The sequence below is a fragment of the Ziziphus jujuba genome, chromosome 5 (assembly GCF_031755915.1).
Source record: "Ziziphus jujuba cultivar Dongzao chromosome 5, ASM3175591v1".
Classification (NCBI taxonomy): Eukaryota; Viridiplantae; Streptophyta; class Magnoliopsida; order Rosales; family Rhamnaceae; genus Ziziphus; species Ziziphus jujuba.
The window spans coordinates 26263106-26285889 of NC_083383.1; the positions used below are offsets into that span (position 1 = coordinate 26263106).

A 22784-nucleotide genomic window follows, 5' to 3' on the forward strand; every position below is an offset into this window, starting at 1 on the left:
ATTTACTGACCATAATAATTTCTTTATTGAAAGCAAAGTTTCACCAGTCAGTGGAAATAGAGATGGTAGCTAGTAAGAAACATTTGTGTGGCTAAATTTTATTACAATTAGTGACCAAAAAAATATGTAAACGAAACAGGGTTCTTCACTAAAAGATTTAGTCAGAAATTTTTCCAAATAATGACCGATGTTCTGGGGACAACTGCTTAGTTAGGAAAAATTTGGCCTACTAATACTGAAAATTTTCTAGTGATGAAGTTTTGCTCACTGGTATAGGTGAACCAATCTTTTGCCAGTTTCTTTTTCGAATTCTAAATAAGATTTATTTTTATGTAGCTTTTGGATCCACAGGATGACCAAAAAGGGTAGATCAAGACCACCTACAAAATTGCAAGACATCACTTCTTTAGAAAAAGGGTAACAGCTCATTGAAGAAGCCTGGTAGCGAGATTGAAGAAATCTTTGCAGGTAAAAAGCGAAAGAAGTCCTTAACAGATGAGACTGAAAAGACTAATGGGGATGCAATTGCAAGATCGAAGGAGATGAAGAAAAAGAAGAATAAAGGGTTTAAAGATGAGGGTCTTGGGGACTTACCTTGTCTGCCAAGAAACAAAACACAAGATGGACTTCTATCTACACAGAAGAGGAATTGGGTATTAATAACCATGCCCATTTGATTGTTCTTGTTGCTTCTGAGGATGCTTGCAAATTTACAAGACTTCTTGTTGCCATTTTATGTTGGTGTTTCACTACTAGGTTAACTTAGTGTAGTTTCTTTTTTGATTGTTCACACTGCATACCATTCACAATTTAGGTGATAACCAATAAGATGAGATCTAATTGTAGTAACATATGTACATTTGTAAATTCATATTTATAAAAATGCCTGATATTTCTCAAAAAAGGGTCACATGGTTCTTGTATGGGCAAATTGCTTATATTGGAATTTATCTTGGATTCAAATTCAATTGGTTCATATATGATTGATCATCCATGCTTTTTGTTAAGTAAATATTGCTGATAAAATAAATATTGAAAAATTGTAAATTTTAACTTGAGACAAAATACAAGTATATTTGCTCGAGTTAACTATTATGCTATGAGATGTCTATTTCATAGCATTTGGGGTTTTCTCAAAAAATTGAGTTCCTTATAACTACTGGCGGGTTATAACATGTTTGCAATTACTATTTTGACCCCTCCATTGATTTGTATCAAATACCAAATATCCTCATAGAAGGATTTGGAGGGGGAAAAAAAAAAAAAAGAAGAAAAGTTTATTATTATCATGGGATATTCCTCTGTAATTCAATTGGCTAATGATATATTCTTTACATGTGGATTCAGGTTCACCCAAAAAAGTTTCTTAGGCAAAAGAAAAAATGCTAAACTCCAATGGTAAGTGAAGACATAATTATAATTACAATTACAATTATAAAAGGGCAACAAACAGATAGTTGGATGCTATTAAAACCACTCTGGTAAATTTTCAAGAAAGCTGCAAATTGGACAAATCTTAGAATGAGATTTTAAAATCCTCGAGTTCCATTTTAACTTCCAGAATCAACCGCAACTCAAGTTGTAGCTAATCTTAAAATTTTGTCATACCGAAACACAATACAACACAAATTTCTGAACAAAAAATTACATTAAGTAAATGGCATATTTCGAATGAGAAAGCATGATTTATGATCAAAAAAACCAATTCCCAGTGGTATTGCTGAGCCAGGAGATAATTGGGAACTGAGCAAATGCAATCCCAAGTAAAAGATAATGATGCCTGCTTGAATGGTAACTCCTAGCCTCAGCATAAAGAGTCCTTTTCATGGTCTTCACCAAGAAAATTCCCATGCACATGCAAGTCCATATGATTATCAAATGGCATGTGTAGTTCAGTGTGATTCGCCCTAAAACAGCAAGACACATCCCGGTGAAAGTATATCCAGAATATGCAATAGTGTCCAGTAATGGTGCCTCTCCACCACCAAGGGAAAGCAATGACACCTTCAACAGCATCACTTGGAGAAACCAGCCTACCATACCTTTTACAAACTGCCAATTCATTGCTTCTGGACTAAATCTGGGTTGTAATGGTAAAAAAAAAAAGAATTGGGTATTTCATTATTTTTGACATAAAAATTTGGGATAATCATCATAGAATGATTTACAAATGGAATGCTATATTACTTGAATTGGCCAAAAGACTCACCTCCCAGACTGACCCAGTGAGATGCCAGCAAGAACCAAGTATGTAGCAAATGCCATGAATGGAATGTATAAATCAGGAGCATTTATGTCATTAATCGGAGGTTGATAGGAGAGTTTACCTCCAACTGGTTCTGTTATTCTTGTCCAATGACCCTAAATAAAAGGAGATTCAAAAGTTTGACATTCTTTATTTCTAAGAGCTTGTTAGAGTAACATTCATGTTTTTGGTTTTCTGTTTTTCCTATTTCGTTTGAAGGATTAAGCATGTATAAATTGATAAATGAGTAGTATAATGGTCATTTATAATGTGGAAAAAAAGAAAAAGTAAAAAAAAGAATGGTATCAAAACTTGGAAAAAAGAAGAAGGGGAAATTCAACATACCCGGTGCAAAAAGGGGAAGAAAACCAGCTTAAGCTTGTTTCTCACGTATTGGTCATTCACTTGGAAGTAGTATTGAGGGTCTGAAAAGTACTTGCTTATCTGCCCAATTGATAGTCACGCAAAAAAAAAAAAAAAAAAAAAAAAAAACATCAATCCCAAATAATGGAAGAGTATTTTCTGATCTCTTATTTGCATATAAAGAATTTTTGTATCTTCTATGTATTTGACATTATTCTAGCTTGTAGTTCAAATAAATATTTTGAATAAAAGCCTTCCACTCTGTTACATAATTTGCACATCTATATATCATAGTTATACATTTACACATACTTGTGCATTCATCAAAATAAACCAATAAATTTGAACTGTTATTTTAGTTTTTTTTTTTTTTTCCCTCCCAATTAAATGCTAAATGATTTCAATCATTATGATAAATAATGTAGGACAAGGAACTTACATTACTTTGAACATACTCTGAACTTGAGCCAAAAATTTTCTCTCCATATGCACCCAACCCACCTCGAATAAGTCCTGAACCAGCTCCACAAAGTGCATTGCCAAGTTGATTACAAGGAGGATTCCATGGTGGTCTGGATACTCCTGGTTTGGACCCTGGATTCTCATTCATTGTTGTTGTTGTTAAATTTGTGAAGGTTAGCTAACACTGAAAGCAAAAATAAGCAAGAAAAGATTAGCACTATCAAGAATTAGACATATCATAAGCAAAGGAAATTGTTAAAGCAGGTCTAAATAAAAAAAATAAAAAAAATAAAAATGAACTTGATAATGCCCTTCCACAAAAACAAAGGTGTAACTAAGGTGTTTGTATGGCAATGTTGATGCTTTCTTTTTTATTTTCAACTATTTTCTTAAAAGTTTTACTTTAGTTGTGTTAATTGGCTTCTACCTTAAATGATAGTTAGAATTCTTACATAACTACAAGCTTAATTTATATATATATATATATATATATAAACCTCCAAATTGAAAACCATTCCATGAGACTTATTTTGATAAATGTTTTTTCTTTTTGTCAAAGAAACAAAAAGCCAAAAACATAAATGTCACCCAAGGAGAAGTTAAGTGTTGTATAATATAGTTATTGTACACTATAAGAGTTGCAATTCTTCATTCTAAATCTTGCTTTATGTGATTATAAAGGAATTAACAATACTAGGCTCCAAAATTTAGTTTGTTGGATAAGATCATTCATCCATTTAACAAGCAAATTCAACTACAACTTTTAATCCAATTACTTAGAAAGTCAAGCTTGGATAACTAACATTAAGATTAACTCTCAGCAACAAATTTTAGCCCCATACAGTCTACACACAAACTGTCAAATTGCAATGATCTATAATGTGGTAAGCTTTTGAGTTCCTTTTACAGATGCAAATGTTAGATTAGATGAATAAACCAATGGGGCTTGTAAACCGGCAAAAAGCAAAAACTGAAGTGGGGCCTGATTTAAGTAAAAGACTAATGACAACAATCTGGTACTGGTAGACTAATTCGAACCCCTATTTATTTTTATCTGTTTTTTTAGCAAAATATATACCCAGATCTGATTTGTTTTGGCAATTCACAAGCATTTTTTTGTTTTTTTTTCCTTTGTTAGATCAAGATCATATGCATTATCAACTTGAAATCCTCAAAACCTTGCATGTAAATATAAGAAACCGATAACCCATTTGTAATATGTAATTCATATTGATATTATAACCATCAATTCACATGTATTTGAAACTCAAAACCTCCAAGTCGTCCATGAAAAATTAACATTTTATTTAAATTTTTCGTTCACAAAACCCCTTTATGATTTTTTCAAATGATCGTGATGTATTCTTTAACACACACACAGAGAAAAAGGGAAATTATAATCAAGAGAAAAACAGCCATTATGGTGTCCACCAAACCCTTGAAAAAAAAAAAAACAGAAAAAAAAAAAACCTAAAAAGCTTATAGTAGGCCATACAATTATGCATCCTTTACATTGTAAGAATTCAAAAATCTGTAATTGACTATGAAAATCTGCATAATATTGAATGACAAACAAACTGAGTACCTGGGGCCTGTTACTACGTTTCCCACTTCTTTGTTCTTCTTCTATTCCTTTCTGACTCTCTACCAGAATTTTTCTCTATTTTTTTTTTAAGAAATTTTTTTTTTTTGGGGTTATAATTTTATATGCTACTTTGTTTTTTTTTTTTTTTAACAATTTACTGAAATTACAATCTACTCAAAATTCCTTCTTTTTTATAATTCGAACTGTACTCTCATGGATACAAATAAAAATACTCAACCATCAAAACTAATCCTCTTTATCTGCTACTTTGGTTTTTTTGGTAAATTCATTTTGTATGTTACCTTTTTTCTTTTTGAATAAATTGTGTATGCTACTTGGGATGCTCGTTTTTTAAGTAAATATTTTTGGGGTCATTCTTATTGGACATGTGTAAAGATGTGCAAAATTTTTTAACCCTTTGAATCTTTTTTTTTTTTTTTTTGACTTAGTCCCTCAAAAAAAAAAAAATTATAATAATAAATTTCTCAGCAAAAAATAGAAAAATATAAATTTATTTATTTATTTTATTTTATTAATAATAGAACAAAACTACGAAAAAATAAGTGTATATTTTTTTGCTGGCTGGTTAAATTAAAAGAAGAGAATTGTTATAATACAAAAATGCGCATTTTTGCATGTGCAATGAATTTTTTTGGGACTTCGCATGTAAAATGGGATTTTTCATTTAAAAAAAAAATTAGAATAGGAGAAAAAATAATAATATTTCATTGTCCCAACTCCCAAGACAATTTAATGAGGAAAACTAATGGAAAAAAAAAAAAGAAGTTACCTCACGAATTATTTAAAAAAATTGAAAAGTCCTTTTACAATTTTAAAAATATTATATGTAGCAAATAAATAAAAAATAAAAAATAATTTTATATAATATTTTTAATATTTAAAATATTCATAATTTATAAAATTTTACAAATTGCTTATAAATCAAACATTATTCTATGAAAATTCTTTATAATAATTTTGGACATAGAAATTTCATAAATTTTTGTTTTATTAGAATATTTTTGGACAATAAAAAAATATATTCGTCGGATTGTTTGGTTTAACAATTATGAATGTCTTTAAAATTGTTCAATCATATATTTTTTGAATATATTTGAAATATTTAGTCATATATTTATAAATATATTTAAGATATTCATATCTAAAAACATTCGATCGATACTGCTGAATGTATATAAAATATTTGGTTATATATTTTTAAATATATTCTGAGATATTTATATTTAAAAATATTTAATCGTATATTTTTGAATGTATTTAAAATGTTCAGTTATAATTTCTGAATACATATAAAATATTTATTTTTAAAAACATCCTATTGCATATTTCTAATAATATTTAAATTATTTAATCATATATTTATGAAAATATTTAAAATGTTTAAAAAAAAATTCTACTTACAGTATCAAAATATCTCAACTCAGTCCTCAATTTTTTCCACCCCTCTAAACTACCCGTTTATCTATTTTTTTTTATAGATTTTATTCCCCTCAAAGCCTCTTTTCTCTTCTACCTCTTTAGGATATTACATGATAAAGGAAGAGTTGCCAGCGATGATGCTATATTGATAGTGATTTCTTTTTTTTTTTCTAAAAATTTTAAACTATTTTTTTATTACATGCTCTACCACCACCATTTTCTGCTTCTTCTCCTCTTTTTAGTTCCTCTGTTCTTGCAACCTTCAATAATAATATTGGTCAATCTGAAATGGTTTGGAAAGCTTTTAAAGAGAGGTTCTAAAGGATTTATTGATGGATAAATGAAAATTCAATATCACATATTTAAAAGATTAATATAATTCAAAAGTAAAATTTTTTTGAAGAGCAAGTTGTCTTGTATGTAAAACATGCATAAACGACAAAGCGATCAAAAACTATGACGGTGGTAGAGCAATTAATAAATAAAAGAATCCTGATGTTAAAATAAATTAAAAGAATTTTAAAAATTAAAAAAAATAATATAAATTTTTAGATAAATTTAATATTTATAGAACTGTATATAATTATTTAAAAATATAAAAATGATTTTTCAATATTTAACTTTATATTTTTAGATATAAATAAATTTAATGAATAAATATATTTAATAATAATTTTAAATAAAAATAAAAATATAAATGTATAGTGCACTGTATATATATATATATATTTTTTTTTTTGTCTAAAACTGTAAAAAATATATTTATTGCCGATAGTATTACAATATTTTGAAAAAAAAAAAAAAAAAAAAAAAAAACGAGTTGCTGCTACCGTTCAAAGACTGCCGCCTGGTAAAGTGGGACCACAAACTGCCACTCAAACGGTTAGAAAATTCCCGAGTTGGGCCGAAACAGAAATTGTAAAAGGGGGTTTTTTGGCTGCTGCGAGCACGGAGAAGGATCTGATGTGGAAGAGAGAGAGAGAGAGAGAGAGAGAGAGAGAGAGAGAAATTGGAAAAACGGCACCGTTTTGAAGAAGGAAGAACAACCAGTCTTCTTCTACTGCCGCGTTGTTAGATTTCGATAACTTTTCCTTCTTTTTTTTTATTTATTTATTAATTTTTTTGGCTTTGATGCTTTCATTCTCTTTTTCTTCTCAGAAATCTTCATTTTTCTTCTCTCCCAAAGCTCATTCTTATTTTTTAGGCTTCGGTTTTCTCTTTTATTCCTCATTTTCTCGTGAATTTTCTTTTCTGTTAATTTTTTTTTTCTGTTTTTTTGGCTCAGGCTCGCTCAATTTTGAGCCTTAATAGCCAGTGTTTTCGATTCGCGGTGTAGAATTTGTTGGAGTTTTGAGGTTTTTTAAAACCTTTCAGAAAGATGATGGTCGAAGATCTTGGAGTGGAAGCAAAAGAAGCGGCCGTACGAGAGGTCGCCAAGCTCTTGCCGCTTCCCGAGCTCTTGCAGTCCATCTCTTCCATCAAAGCCGATTACATTACCCGCCAACAGGTTCGAATTTTTGAACTTTGCTTTCATTATCTTCTTTCAGCTTCAATTGGAAGACTTTCCAATTTGTTGAATAGTGCTATGAAATTGCTTTTTTTTTTTTTTTTTTTCCCCCTTCTTTTTCTTTTTTTAAATAATAATTTTGGATTGAATAAAAGGGAAAAAAAAAAAAATTGCTTGATGAATATCAAGCTGCATTGCAATCTAATTTCAATTGCATTCTGAAAGTTGTTTTTGTATTCGTGATCAGGCAAATGATGCACAACTTAGTACGATGGTTGCCGAGCAGGTATATATTCAAGCTTTTAAACCCTTTAACTTTGGCATATTGCTGTTTTTTTTACCATGTTTATGGAGCTGAGAGAAGCTTCAGACTTCAACAATTCTCGGGGTTTAATTGGTTACAACATGATGCATTTTACTGCAGGTTGAACAGGCGCAAGCTGGACTTGAATCGCTATCCTTATCGCAGAAGTCAATAAAACAGCTCCGAGGGAATTTTATAGCTATCGAAAAGTATGTTTCATGAGATATACCAAGGGTTTATGACTTCGAGTTGAATGCTTAGCATTTGTTTTTATGTAATATTTGATAGCTCTTTTGGTTGACATAATTGGTTTGCGTATCAGGCTATGTCAAGAATGCCAAAATTTAATTGAGAATCATGATCAGATAAAGCTCCTTAGCAATGCAAGGAATAACTTAAATACAACGCTAAAGGTGCGTGTCTAGACCTTACATAAATATGTTGTCAAAAAAAAAAAAGTGTCTATAAGTGGGCATTTGTTTTCAAGCTCATGTTTGCATTTTATTATTTGGACCTGCAATATTTACAGTCTAGAAAGGATCATGCTGCTGTTTACCTAACCGTTGCCTAATTCACTCATATGATGCTAAAAGCTGCTATAGGCACGTAATACAAAGCTTCCAGTAAAACAGTCTTCTTACGTAGTTTACAGGTGGAAACGGGATACAGAAAAACCAGAATGTGAAGCTTGAGTGCCTGTTAATTTTTTCATATTCTGCTCTATTCTGTGGTTGCTGTCCAGCTAATTTCTTAATTCTTTTATAGGATGTTGAGGGTATGATGTCCATTTCTGATGAAGCAGCTGAGGCACGAGACTCTTTAAGTGATGATAAAGAACTTGTTAATACTTACGAGGTAAATTAGTTGTTTTCATGAGAATTATATTTCAATTTAAGAGTCAGGATTGTTGCTAATTTGGCGTTTTGTGTTTATTCTCAAGTACAATCGTTAGAAGATTTATGTTCATTCTGGTACTGTTGTCGTCAGCTACAGTTGTACCATAGGAAAGTCATCTGTAATGTAAAGCAGTTGATATTTTGATAGAATATGGTTTTAGAATTTTTGTGAGTTTCAAAAGTGAAAAATAAGTGTTTCGTAAATTTTCATTGCTAAAAGTTCTAAAATTGTGATTTTATGTACTGGTACGAGGTATATTAGTTGTCTTTTATATTTTTTTTCCTGCTTTTTTTTATTTTCCATGTTAAAACTCATGTTATTCTGTAATTGGATGTTACTCAATTTCACCATTCCATATTCTCTCCCGTTTGTTTCTCTCCTTTCTTCTACCTTTCTCTTTCTTCTCTCTTTCAGTCTTTCCTTGGTTATGCATTGTAAGTTATATACACTTATTTGTAAGCCTTGTCTTTCCTTTACCATCTTCTGTTTTTGTCATAGAGGTTAACAGCTCTTGATGGGAAACGGAGGTTTGCATTAGCAGCTGCAGGATCTCACAAGGAAGAAGTTGGCAGGCTAAGGTTTATATTCTTCTCTAATTTTCTTGTGGCATTTTAGGTTCTATATTGAGGTAGATGCCATTGACCAGCTTTTATGTTCTATTTTTATATTGAGCAAAAGAATTCATTAGTAAAAAGTACAACTAGAAAGGAGGACTAAACTCATTGGAAACAACAGTATGGAAATATACAGATATATCTAGATATTCACGATCCTTAGACAATATTCTTCTGTTCTAGAATAAAGAATATCTTGATATCAGCTAAAATGATATTGGGGGACAAAAGAAAATTTTTGATCTGGTGATAGCTTGCAGCTACAATTTTTTAAAACCAACCTGGAAATTAGATTATACGTGTCTGCTTCTTGTTTAGTCTCCTTCTTTGGAAGGCTTGGTATTTTAAAAAGCTAGATCTGATGGTTTGTTTGGTTGGGATTCAAATATGCTGTGCTTACATAATTTTTGAGAATTGAAAGGTTAGAAAAAGGAGGCACGCATGATACTGATATTTAGAATGATGAATGCATGCTTTATGGTTGTATTTAATTTGATTTTCTCCATGGTTCTTTAATTGTGAACTTAAGAATTTGTTTCCTTTTCTTTTTATATTTGGAACTCATCACAGGGAATATTTTGAAGATGTAGATCGGACCTGGGAGACATTTGAGAAGACATTATGGGGCCATATTTCCAACTTTTATAAACTTTCTAAAGAAAGGTATAATCTTTTATAATCTCAAAAATTATTTATTTTGAGTTCTACCTTTTTGTCTTCTAATTATATTTTAATCTATGTGATGGTGCTGTTAGTGATTTCTCTCACTTACATTACCTGTATTTATTATGTACGTCAGTATGTTGAGTTTTGGGACCGTTCTATTGAATGTTCAGCATTATTTTTCACATTTTCACAACAGAAAGATGGTCCTTCCAAGATAATATATAAATTTGTTTAATGAAAGAAGGCAGAGAATTCCCTGGTTAATTAAGAAGCAAACCAAATTCTACTATACTGGGAATTCTTCATGTTATTGTGTTGATTTACAGTTATGAAGTTTGTTTATTGTTATAACAACAATGTATCTGATTCTTAGTAATTCTTTTTCCGAGTTTTTCCTTTTTGCTGTTGATGTAGGCTCTGATGCTAATCTTAATCTATGTAGGAATTTAAAGAGTTATCATACTTCCCTCTAAAGCTGAATGTGGAGGTTGAATATGGATATAAATATTAGTTTAATTGAGCAGGTGATTCTTAATTCAATAGGTCTGCTAGGAGAATATAAACTCAGTACCCCTCTAAATCCTTTTCTTGCAATTTGCAATTCCCATTTCAATTTCTTGATTGATGACTCTCCTCATTTATTGTTCGAACCTTCTTGGAAAAAAAGGTGTCATAGTGCCAACAAACAAGAGAACAAAGTTTTTTGTAGTATCATCTTATTAGCATTTTTCTGAGGGTATCATAAGTTCAAGATTTTGAGTCTAAGACAAACCGTGTTTCTCATTGGCCCTATATATTCTCATGCCTTTGCTTGCACTTTTTTTTAATAAGTTAGGCAAGTATATCCTCTTATTATTAGGAATTTTTCTATTTACTACTAGCTGCTACAAAATGGATATTGTTTAAATTACTGAACAATCTTCATCCAATGAAAGTCTTCAATGTGTGTTGTCTCATGTATGTTTTGATAATTTTAATGCTAATTTTTATTTTATTATTTAATTTTTTTGTTTTGCAGCCCACAAACTTTGGTTCGTGCTTTGAGGTTAGTTGCTGAAAATATTTTTTGCTGTTATATCTTTGTTGTTCAATAGGCTGCCATTCTCCTTACAAATTATTTTTGCTATTTAAATATTTATTTATTTTTTTGTTGTTGTTTTAAACTCCACTTTTTATGTGTTCTGATAAATATTTAAATAAAATAAATTTGCTTACGTAGAAGTAATAGTGCATAAAGAAAGAAACTATGAGATCTATGCCCTCATGTTACCATGTAAGTCATGTAAAGAGTCAAATGACGGAGGAAAGCTCCTTATGTTTCTTTAAAACAAGGTGAGTAGGATCTATTGTTTCAGTTCCCTACTTCCCTTTGAAAAACTCAAACCCCATATATATATATACATATTTTCTATTTCTTTTGCTTCATTCATTTGCATTTGCAATTTGAAATTTAGGAATTCTTCCAATTGCTTATTTTTTTAAGTCAAGGCCATTGTATTTGAACTAATAAAGATTTCAGTTGTCCAGAATTGGCTTATGATTTAGTGAATCCTAATAAAGAAATTTGCATTTGGAAAGTTAACCATATCCTCTTTATAGGAGGTTTTTTACAAATGCACTTGATTTGACCCACAAAGCCTTATTGGCTTTAGATACTATTTGTTCTTCTGCTACACATAATGGTTGGCAAATAGTCTTTAAGGTACTGTGTTTTGGTCAGTACCCTGAATTGTGTTTTTATGAGTTCAGAAGTTGATTTTGATTTTATAAATTCCTTAAAATTCCTATCCTTTATAGTTGAACTGACTCTCACTTCAACTAGTCAGGCCTTCAACTGAAGGGAGTGCATATTCAACCACTAAACTAGTTGCTCTAACTTTTTACTTTGGTACTAATTCAGTAGTTCATAACTTTCATTCTTTTTATTTTTTTTTTAATTTTTGGGTTGTCTTTTCTTCTAGGGTTGTTGAAATGCAAGAAATTCTTGATCAGCAAGTTGCTGAGGAGGCAGCTGAGGCTGAGGGAGGTGGTGCTATGGCTGCAATTGCAAATCCTCGCAGAACTGCCAAGTAATTATTTTGAAGTGATTTTCAGTTTTTGTGTATAGCTCAGTCTTTGGTCTTTCATCGTCCTATGATGTTATGCATAGTTGTATACTGCATTACTATGCATTTTCTAACGGAAGCACCTTAGACTTTGTGATGGAGATTTTTTTTCTTAATTTTGCAGAAAGTCTACTGCTTCATCAGTTTCTTCAAGAAACCTAACACAGCAGAAATTGAAGGTTCAGGGAAAAGGCTATAAGGATAAATGCTATGAGCAAATAAGAAAGACTGTTGAAGGACGATTTAATAAGCTTTTGAAAGAGGTATTTCCTGAATTCCTGTTACATTATTTATAAAAGATAAATATTTTAACCTATTGCTTATTGTTTCTTATATTTATTTCAATTGTACTTGTGCATCAGCTTGTTTTCAAGGATCTTAAAGCAGCATTAGAGGAAGCTCGAACGGTATGCGTAGATGATATCCACAATACTGTAGATTTTATGATTAATTCTCCATATTGTGTGCGGCCAATAAGCCTCTTTTCATTTGCATCATTTACTTTTTTAGTGGCATAATTTAAAAAACCATCACTACTTTGGGTCACAACTCAAATTTGTACCTTAACATTTTTGTTTTGGGTAAGAGTGCCATACATGAATTTTTATGTAATGTTTAATGAGTCATGTTACAATATTTTTTGAAAAAAGGTTAAAGAAATTCACCATATGATATTCATGAGAAATCCAAGGTTGCCAGTGTATGCTTGAATTTGATTTCAATTTTGGATATAAAATTTATAAACGTGGACAGGTATTGCCTATGTGGGCTTTGTTGTGAATATCAGGTGTTACTGTCATAAAAAAATAAAGATAATATAAATATAATGATGACCCACCTCCCATTAGCATAAGCTTGGAAGAGTGGTAATTCAACTAAAATAACATAATGATTTATTTAACATTATCTCATAGTTTTAGGGGTGGCATTGCTAAAAAAATGTCAAGGGACCAAATTGAAACAAGGCCTAAACATGTGGGTGGATTTTGTAACGATTCCTTTTTGAAACCAAAAGCTGCATCGTTTTGTGCTTGATTGATTTTATTTCTTTTTGCAAAGAAATTATTGAATAATCTTGGTATGGGGCAGGAAACATAGTTGGAAAAAATACAAGTTAATTCTTTTTGTCATGTTAGCAGTATTGTTTACTTTTGTTTTATGTTAGTAGGTCTATGTGCTATCAGTAGGTGTTCATATGCTGTCATTCATATTTTTGTTTTTGATGATTTAGATTGGAGAAGAGCTTGGAGACATTTATGACTACGTTGCCCCTTGTTTCCCTCCAAGGTTTGCCCGTTATAATTTCCTCGACTTTGTGGTGATTTTTAGCTAATAAATTTGTTTCTCTTCAATTGTGATCTTAAGTTACTGCATGAATCTGCTTTGGTTTGTATCCTTATGCATATAGATATTGTTAATGAGACTTCCATTATTGGCTGACTGGTAGTAACCTACATGCCAAGCTACGTTGATGTAGAAATGTCGAAACAGCCCTTACAAAGCTATTAAAGGGAGATAAAACTCAATGTCTTTTAGAATAAGAGAGGTTTAGAGGACAATATTCGGAATCCAGGAACTTTTGCAACTGGGAGACAAATACTAGATATTATGCTGATTTTTAACAAGGAAATAGATGGGTATAGGAATGATGACAGAGAGGTTTTGATTTTTAAGATTGATTGTTGATAGCATATGATAATGTGGATTTATATTGTTAAAACATAACTTATATAGAAACGTTTTGTTGCTTTCCTTTCTTGCATGCAGATATGAGATATTCCAACTCATGGTGAACCTATATACCGAGAGGTTCATTCAGATGCTTAGATTGCTCAGTGACAGGGCAAATGAATTGACAAACATAGAGATTTTGAAGGTAGCTTTCTATGTCATGTGTTTCTAACATGTTCATAATCAAAAATGAATATTCCTTCTTAAATTAGAGCTACATTGTTTGCTCCACGGATATAAAAATATAGCAATACTTTATTTCAGGTTTTCAGTTATCTATTTCAGATAAAAATCTAACATAGCTGTCTTGTTCCTAGATTTTATAGTAGAAATACAGTGCTTCTGCAGGGGGGGAAAATGGTTTCAATTCAAGATATCTATTTCAGATAAATTCCAATTTTGCTTTATTTTAACTAGATTTTATAGTAGAAACACATTTTTACTGATTGAAATCTAATTTTGTTTAATACAAAACTGAACTCTTAATGAAATTAATGATGGAAGCAGACCATGAAAATTCCCCTTATACACAACAGTATACTGATTGAAATGGAGTTTTATTTGATGAAAACTCAACTCTAACAATGGAATTAATGATAGATAGCAGACCATGAAAGTTCCCCTACTACAATAGTTAGTAAAAAAGTATTTACAGAACAATCCTCCAACTAAATTTTTAATAACATATGTATATCCCTAAACTCCATGGATGTAGAAGCCTAAAGATAAGAGCAAACTTAGTTTTATCCCATAGAAGCCTCACATCTTGAGCATTGGTCTTGAAAAAACCTTCCATTTGTTACTAACGGTTAAAAGTCCCCTTATGGAAGCATCTTTTTGTGGCTGTTCTTCATGTAATTGAAATGAATGTCTTAAGTTCTACTTCCTGTTGTTGTCTTTTTCATGTGTGGAACTAGGTAACAGGTTGGGTGGTTGAATACCAAGAGAATCTGATTGGGCTTGGTGTTGATGAGTCTCTAGCTCAAGTTTGTTCGGAGAGTGGTGCCATGGATCCCTTGATGAATTCGTATGTCGAGAGAATGCAAGCTACAACAAGGGTAACCTTATATGGGATTTTTGTGCTTTACTTCAGAAAATTTTATTGTCTAACTGTTAAAGTGCTTGTTCTGTTATGTAGAAATGGTACTTGAATATTTTAGAAGCTGATAAGGTACAACCACCCAAGAAAACGGAAGATGGAAAACTATATACACCGGCTGCTGTTGATTTGTTCAGGATTCTAGGCGAGCAAGTGCAAATTGTTCGAGATAATAGTACTGATCTTATGCTATACAGAATTGCTTTGGCAATTATTCAGGTAATTTAGCTACTATTCTGTGACTCTTAGATGCTAGTTTTATTATTTTGAGATATTTTTTAAGTCCTGTAAGACCCAACTTCAATGAATATGGATAGTTGTGCCAGGAAAGTTCCATGGCCTTTAAAGCTCGATGACTTCTGTTAGCATAACATATAAAAATGCTTTCTTGTTTAAATGTGTGCACAGTTGCTTCTCATGAAAATTAGAGAGATGTTATTATTGTTATGACAAATTCAGCACGTATGGAAGAGTATCGTTCAGATATTTTAAATATTATTGCTTAATATCCTGGTTTATTTAGGTAGATTGACTTCTGTTTGCTTTTCTTCCTCTTATGTATTCTTTAGGTGATGATTGACTTTCAAGCAGCTGAAAGGCGAAGACTTGAAGAACCAGCTTCTGAAATTGGTTTGGAGCCTTTATGTGCTATGGTTTGTGATCATTTACCTGCTAGAATTTAATTATATTTATAATGTTTTGAGTGGAAATTACATGAAAATATTTCTCAACTTTACAATTATCTGCAGATTAACAATAATTTGCGTTGCTATGATCTTGCAATGGAGCTAAGTAATAGCACAATAGAAGCTCTTCCACAGAACTATGCTGAGCAGGTTATTCCATATGATCTTAGGTCTTTTATCCTGTTTTGTTTCTATTCCAATTTTGTTAAAAATTGCAGTGTAAAAAGAATATATTGCTTTAGTTTTCAACTTCTTTTTAGTGCAAATTGGTTCCTTTAGATTTCTATTGTTTAGTTCATTGTCTTATTGGTTATTTGGATAACAATTTTCCACGTTAGAATATGATTTTTAGTTTCCAAGTGATTTCTCCCTTTAGCTTTTCTGATGCACTTTGCTTGAAAGAACTCCAATCTCAGTAATGCCATATTGTGGAAGGAAGCCATTTACATTGTTGAACTCATTGCAGCAGGCTATAAAGAATTAGGGGTAGTTTTTGTATACTTTTATTGATTTAAATGTTTTTGTTTCTTGTCCTATTGATCTGCTAGTTTAGTTGTTTTAATGTTTGTGAGCTTTAAAGTATTACATGTCTGTAATCTTCAACTTTCTAAAGTTGGCTCTTTATTTATTTATTTTTTTTAAAATTTTTTATTTCTACTTTTATTATTATTATTTGTTTTGGTTGGTAAAAAAGGTTGGTATAGTTGGGCTATAGTAGTAGTTCATGGTTCTCATTTTTGCTTATGGTCTTAGTAGTTTTTACTTTTGGAATCAGCACCCATTTAGGTCAAGGAAATACAGTACCTATCAGTAGTGTTATCAAGATGGATGTTTCATGATACTAATTGCACAGTTCATATCATCCCGCAAGCAAAATGGTTCAAATAGCTTAACACAATGGAAGTTACAAGAATCATTCATCTTGGCTTGGCAAATTGAAAAACGCAAGTGTATTGGTGATTCAAACAATACAACAGATTTAGTTGAGGAATAAATTACAGGGTAGAAAAAGAAAATTTTCATTGTTAGAATCTATTGTTGTCATCCTTGCAGCTCAAGTAAGTTATGGTGCTTCAATTTTTACATGGTTTTTGGCTAAGAACCCTAATTCCTTCAAGACACTCTAAAACATGACTTCGAGTTAGCTGGCTTTTTATGTAGTGAAACTTTTATGGGCTTCTTTGGGCATAAACACAATTGATCAAGCCCAAAGAAAAAATGTTTCTTTTTAAAAGCCAACTCAGTTTCATAAATTACCATACTCTTTCTTTGTTGTTTTGTATTGCTTTTTCGTTTCTTTTATGTAAATTCTATATAATCTACTTAATTTATTTAATGTAATTACAAATACATGTAAATTTGAAAGTTTCACACAACTTAAGAGCATATAAAATTTGAAATTATATTATTAATGAATTTGTGAACTATATTTCATTGTAATTATTAAAAATCTTTATAAATAAAGTATTTACAAAATATATGAATTAATATGCATCTTACATATATGATACTTTACAATTCAAGATTCAATCTTTTTGAAAAAGGGACATGAATCATGATACCATTCAAAATTTGACAACATTGCCTATTTGTACATGTTTGTGTACGTATATGCAAATCTTGGTGATGACTTTTAGAGACATTATCTGGTGGAGCTTTCTCTGAGAAATGTGTAAAGAATTTTCTTTTACACATACCTTACTTGCTGCGTGGTATTGTCAATTGAAGTGTAATTGTATTGGGTGTTTCATTTAATTGCCAATTGCCAATTGTTGCTTACTGGTTGTCCTGGAAGTCTTGGAAGTAACAAAAGGCCCTTTAATTGTGAGTTAATATTCATTTTTTTTAGTTTAGTTGTGTGGTTTTAATTTTTGTTGTCTGGGGTTATCTTTATATTATGACTTTAATTGCAGTTGGAAAAATACTCATCTTCTCCTTTTATTCAGTTTTCATCACCTTATCAAAAGACAGAAACTTTAATGTTTCTTTTAATCTTTTTTTTTTTTTTTTTTTTTTTTTTGTTTTGGCTAAGATATTTATCTTTTTCATCTTACAGGTAAATTTTGAGGACACTTGCAAAGGTTTCTTAGAGGTTGCAAAGGTATGTTGACTTTTTTTGTTCTTTTGTGTGCATTTGCATGCACTTGCCAATTTTGTTTATTTTTACTTCAGACATTGTACACTTCATCTCCTGCTCTATTTATTTCCGTATTTAAATTTTTTATGATTTGATATTCAAGAAAATTAAAGCAACAATCTTCATTTTTTTTTTTTTTTTTTCCTCCAACTTCTGTGTGAATTGTAGTTTATCAACGCACATAGACCAGTTTTTTATTCCTTGGTCTATAACTCTTTGGATATCTTGGAGAATTTGATGCATTTAGTTTATTTGGGGACTTCTTTGAGTGTTATTTAGACTTTAGAGATATAATTAGAAGTCTTCTGTCAGTCGTTTGACTTTGGTCAGTAGCATATTGAGCCTCTTTGATTTCTTACTCGGGAACTTCTTAAAGTGTTATTTAGAGATTTAATTAGGAGTCTGCCTTTCAATCATTTGACTTCGATCAGTAGTATATTGAGCCGCTTCAGTTCTCATCATCCTTTCTAGAATTTAAAGATAGCAGCTTTTCCACATGTGTAGCCTTAGAGGCTTTGGTTATCCATGCCTTCTACCAAAATCATGATGACTATGTAAATACATGCTCACATCTTTTTGACCACTAGCAAAAGAAAAATATTGTGCTTAATCACATATTATCTGGTGGGACTATAGGAATGTTCTTTGGTCCTAATTCGTTTCATGGATATGGCTGCAAAGAAAATGTATTTTTTTCAGATCCATTTTTACTTCTATCTTCTCTTCAGTGTGTTTCTGTGCTTTATTGCATCATGACCGGAAGTTTGACTTAATGCAATAACTTGGTGCAGCATAGAGCTATAGTCATCTATTCTTATTTATTTATTTCTTCTTTCTTCAATTTTTTGTTTGTTTTATTTTAGTTTATTTTTTGGGAGGTGGGGGAGGGATTGGTAGGTTAAAAATCAACCACGGAGTTTGCAACAGGGATTTTTTCATACCCTGTGCTTATCCTGGAGACTGCTTAATATCTGGTTGAAATTCTACCTTTGAATTACCAATGGCTTACTGTCACACTGATCAATTGAATACATATCAATATACCTGTTTATATATTTGCATATTTGTCCATATTTGTCGACATGTTGTCAGTTTTGGTATTTGAGCAACCATTAGATAGTAGTCTTTCTTAACATAAGTAGTGCATCTTGTCTTCTTGATGCCTTGTATGGATATGAGCTCACATGTAAATTTCTTTCCGACAGGAGGCTGTCCATCAAACAGTTAGTGTTATCTTTGAAGATCCTGGGGTGCAGGAGTTACTTGTCAAGCTATATCAGAAAGGTGAAACATGTTATTTGCATTGTCATTGTACTCTACATGGGCTGTCCAAAAGCAATATCACCCTAAATGGAATGTGCGATATATTTAATCTTGTATCTAAGTTAACTCCTTTCGAATCTTTCAGAATGGGCAGAAGGACAGGTTACTGAGTATCTAGTTGCAACATTCGGTGATTATTTTACAGATGTAAAGATGTAAGTTTACTTTCCTTCACTCATCAATAATTTTATACATATAGATATAGATATATATATATATATATACCTTTTTTTCTTTATTATTTAATTTTTTTTGAATGTTGTTGGGGGAGGGTGGAGATACTTCCATAACTGTTTATTTATAAATAAGTAGTATAAGTTTCGCATAAAAATAAATAAATGAGTAGTAAAAGAAACAATACACTATGAAGAGGACAAAAATTGGTTAGTCAACGATTGAAGGATGCACATACTTCTAGCTGACTATCAATGATGACATGTATGTTAAAATGATCAAAGAATGCCTTACTTGGTGGCACTCTCTTGTGGGTCGCGAGTGAAGAATTTTTGCTTTTGATCAATCTTCTAAGTGAAGTTACTTCTTGTAAATATATTGTAACACTCCTCTTTTGTCTTGCAATTCACCATTTATAGAAATTTTATTGGTGTGAATGAAGCTTGTGAATGTGGCTCTTATACGCTCTGAGTGCAACATAATTGTTGCTTTGGTTCTCTACTACCACCAGCTATTGACGAATCCCCTTTTCTTTTCTAATACTCTTGCTTGCTTTTCATTGCCCATTCAGATTCCTTTGCTATACATATTATAGGTCAATAAATGGTCGTTTTCTGGATCCATATTTGCTGGGTCAGTGTAATCATCTTCATCCTTGTCATAATGTTAAGTCTGGAGGTTGATTTCCTTCTAAAGTGTCCCATTTTTTGAGGTACATTTTGATGCTTCCATAAGTTCCGAGGTGTGACAACTCCACTTTTCATGGTCTGGCAATGGTCTATTTATTGTCCTTTATTGGCTTGTAGTTCCTTTATGCGGGGATTGACTCTCCCAAACTAGCCATTGTATGCACTGCACAAAATTGAAATAAAATTTATTCTATTTATACGTTACTTCAGTGTAAAATTAGGCAATATATAAAAATAATCAAGTGCTACTTATAGTCGAACATATGAGTTATGCGTACCCTAACTGAGTTCAATGTATTTTTTTAGGTACATTGAAGAAAGATCATTCAGGAGATTTGTTGAGGCTTGCCTGGAGGAATCGGTGGTTGTCTATGTTGATCATCTTCTAGTCCAGGTTCATTTCTAACACAGTAGACTGTTCACTTAGCATAAATTACATAAACTTGCATTTGGCTTATTGAATTTGGGGTGGTGATCCTGCTTTTGGAAATTAAAATGACCTCATATTAGGCTCTTTTGATATTTTCTCCTCTTTAATTATCCTCGAACACATTATATTTAATTCGGAAACTGTAACATAGATCAATATTACTTTTCAATGTTCTCAATACCTCTTTTTGAACTAAAATTCTGCCTTAATATGAAAGTGCCTATCAAGATATATGTTTGAATTCAGCTACGTGAACCAAAACTTTCAGATTTAACAATGATCAGGCAAGTTTGTGTATCTATAAAACAAAAAGAAAATATGAATTCAGCTATGTGAACTAAAACTTTCAGATTTAACAATGATCAGGCAAGTTTGTGTATTTATAAAACAAAAAGAAGGTTTGTTTTTTAATTAAATCCTTGAGGAGGTTGAGGTAATTTGCTTCTAGATAAGGCATTTTCACCCCTGCGTTCTCCTATAATCTATATTCTTTGTTTTTTGATTCTCATGTGATGCTTGTCTACAGAGGAACTACATTAAAGAAGAGACTATTGAACGGATGAGATTAGATGAAGAGGTTCTCATGGATTTTTTCAGGGAGTATATCAGTGTTTCTGTGAGTGCTTCTCCCTTGACATTGCTGAAGCACTGTGATTTTATAACTCTGCGAGTATTTGATTATTTCTAACATTTTCTAATCTTGATGTCCTCGAATCTGGCTGTAGAAAGTCGAAAACCGAGTAAGAATCCTGAGTGATTTAAGAGAACTTGCTTCAGCAGAGAGCCTGGATACCTTCACACTCATTTATACAAACATTCTTGAACACCAACCTGACTGCCCGGTAAATCATAAAGCATTATATTCCTTTCTTTCTGGCTGAATCTGTAATACCAGTTCTGATTATCAGCCAACACGGCATAATTGCTTGACTGTTGGCTAAGTTTGTATATTTATATTAGTAATTTCCTAGCATCTTTTTCATGGAGAGTAAGAGTTTTAAGGTATTGTAAATCTGCATGCCTGAAGTATCTGAAGGCTACTTCCAAATTATCACACTATATTTCTGATGATCTCTTTGCAGCCCGAGGTTGTTGAGAAGCTTGTCGGAATGAGAGAAGGCATACCGCGAAAGGATGCCAAGGAGGTATATGAAATACTGTTCTACTACCTTCCTAGTAATGAATGTAAAGCACATACCTAAGAAGAATATAATAGAAGTCATGCATGAAACTTTGGGGTTTGATGTTCTTTGTATCTTAAACAACATTTGAAGGTCCTATCCAGTTTTATTGCTTCCTGTATTTTCTGTTAAGGAAATTTTTGTGGAAGCAAGTGAACTTTTTAGAAGATAGTCTTTTATATAAGAATTTCAAAAGCAGCAAAAAACACAGCCCTGGAACTCATTCTCTACGCACATGTGTGCGTCATATGTTACAAGAACATATTCGCGTGCATGTACTTATCAGCTTTGATTTACTGGGAACTATTTACCAATTTACAATGGGAAACGTGATGATTTGCGAAAGTGCCTAATGCTGTCACACTTCTAACTACGAGTTCAGTTTTAAATTCATTAATTGAGGTGTCATCCATACTGACTTGCCGCATCACTTCTATTATAACCTGAGAGATGGTTCTTAGGAGGACATTTCTCATATATACACACATATATATATGTATATACATGACATGATGTTTTATAGTTTGATTTGTTTCATTTTGATGTACAAGGTAGTAATTTTTTTGATAAAAATGCTCGAGTTTTATCCTCAAAAGGTGTTCATATTGTTGTGGAAACAGGTGGTACAAGAGTGCAAAGAGATATATGAGAATTCTCTTGTTGATGGAAACCCCTCAAAGGCAGGTTTTGTTTTCCCAAGAGTCAAGTGTTTAGCTGCTTCCAAGGGATCCTTATGGCGAAAGCTCACTTAGTTCAAGCAATGCCAAGACTCTGGATCGGAAATATTGCTTTTATTTATTTGACTTTGTAAACTATTTTTGCTCTTTGTATTTTTAATTTTTTTTTTTTTTTTAGTGGTAATGTATTATTTGAGGAAATGTGTAATAAGATTGCTATTGCAATTCGAGCTTGTAGTCTAAATTTTCTGGAAGGCTTACCTAAGTCTTTTTGTTTTTATTTTTATTATAATTTATTACTTATTCTTTCACTTTTTTATTGTTATTCACTATCCATGTTTTGTATATGATCGTTTCGATTTATTTTTATATAATATCGGTATTAGGTTGGAAAGCTACTGCATGCGTACAGACTATGAGGTTTAGACCGAAGCAATTCAAAAGGTCAGTCTACTAAATTAAAATGTTC

The 22784-nt window shown here is 31.5% G+C and overlaps 2 protein-coding genes across 3 annotated transcripts; one reads left to right on the top strand and one right to left on the bottom strand.

Moving 5' to 3' along the window:
• Positions 1-1457: 1457 nt before the first annotated feature.
• LOC107421382 (uncharacterized) lies at positions 1458-4792 on the bottom strand. The gene is made up of 5 exons (XM_048476288.2): positions 4656-4792; positions 3048-3254; positions 2591-2689; positions 2210-2361; positions 1458-2080 (listed from the first exon to the last, which is right to left on the bottom strand). The coding sequence occupies exons 2-5, from the start codon at positions 3216-3218 to the stop codon at positions 1693-1695; spliced, it is 810 nt and encodes a 269-aa protein (XP_048332245.1). The 5' UTR covers positions 3219-3254; positions 4656-4792; the 3' UTR covers positions 1458-1692.
• Positions 4793-7007: 2215 nt separating this feature from the next.
• Positions 7008-22626, top strand: LOC107421369 (exocyst complex component SEC6). 2 transcript variants are annotated; one of them, XM_048475950.2, is made up of 26 exons: positions 7008-7165; positions 7381-7602; positions 7850-7888; positions 8027-8115; positions 8229-8319; positions 8672-8761; positions 9302-9381; positions 9988-10080; positions 11102-11128; positions 12045-12152; positions 12313-12451; positions 12551-12595; positions 13420-13475; positions 13956-14064; positions 14837-14977; positions 15058-15237; positions 15588-15671; positions 15768-15854; positions 17761-17805; positions 19047-19125; positions 19250-19319; positions 20334-20421; positions 20984-21073; positions 21183-21299; positions 21540-21602; positions 22259-22626. In XM_048475950.2, the coding sequence occupies exons 2-26, from the start codon at positions 7474-7476 to the stop codon at positions 22388-22390; spliced, it is 2271 nt and encodes a 756-aa protein (XP_048331907.2). In that variant the 5' UTR covers positions 7008-7165; positions 7381-7473; the 3' UTR covers positions 22391-22626. The 2 variants fall into 2 exon arrangements, with proteins under 2 accessions (XP_048331907.2, XP_048331906.2); XM_048475949.2 differs by lacking the exon at positions 7008-7165 and having other exon boundaries at positions 7197-7602.
• The last annotated feature ends 158 nt before the right edge of the window (positions 22627-22784 follow it).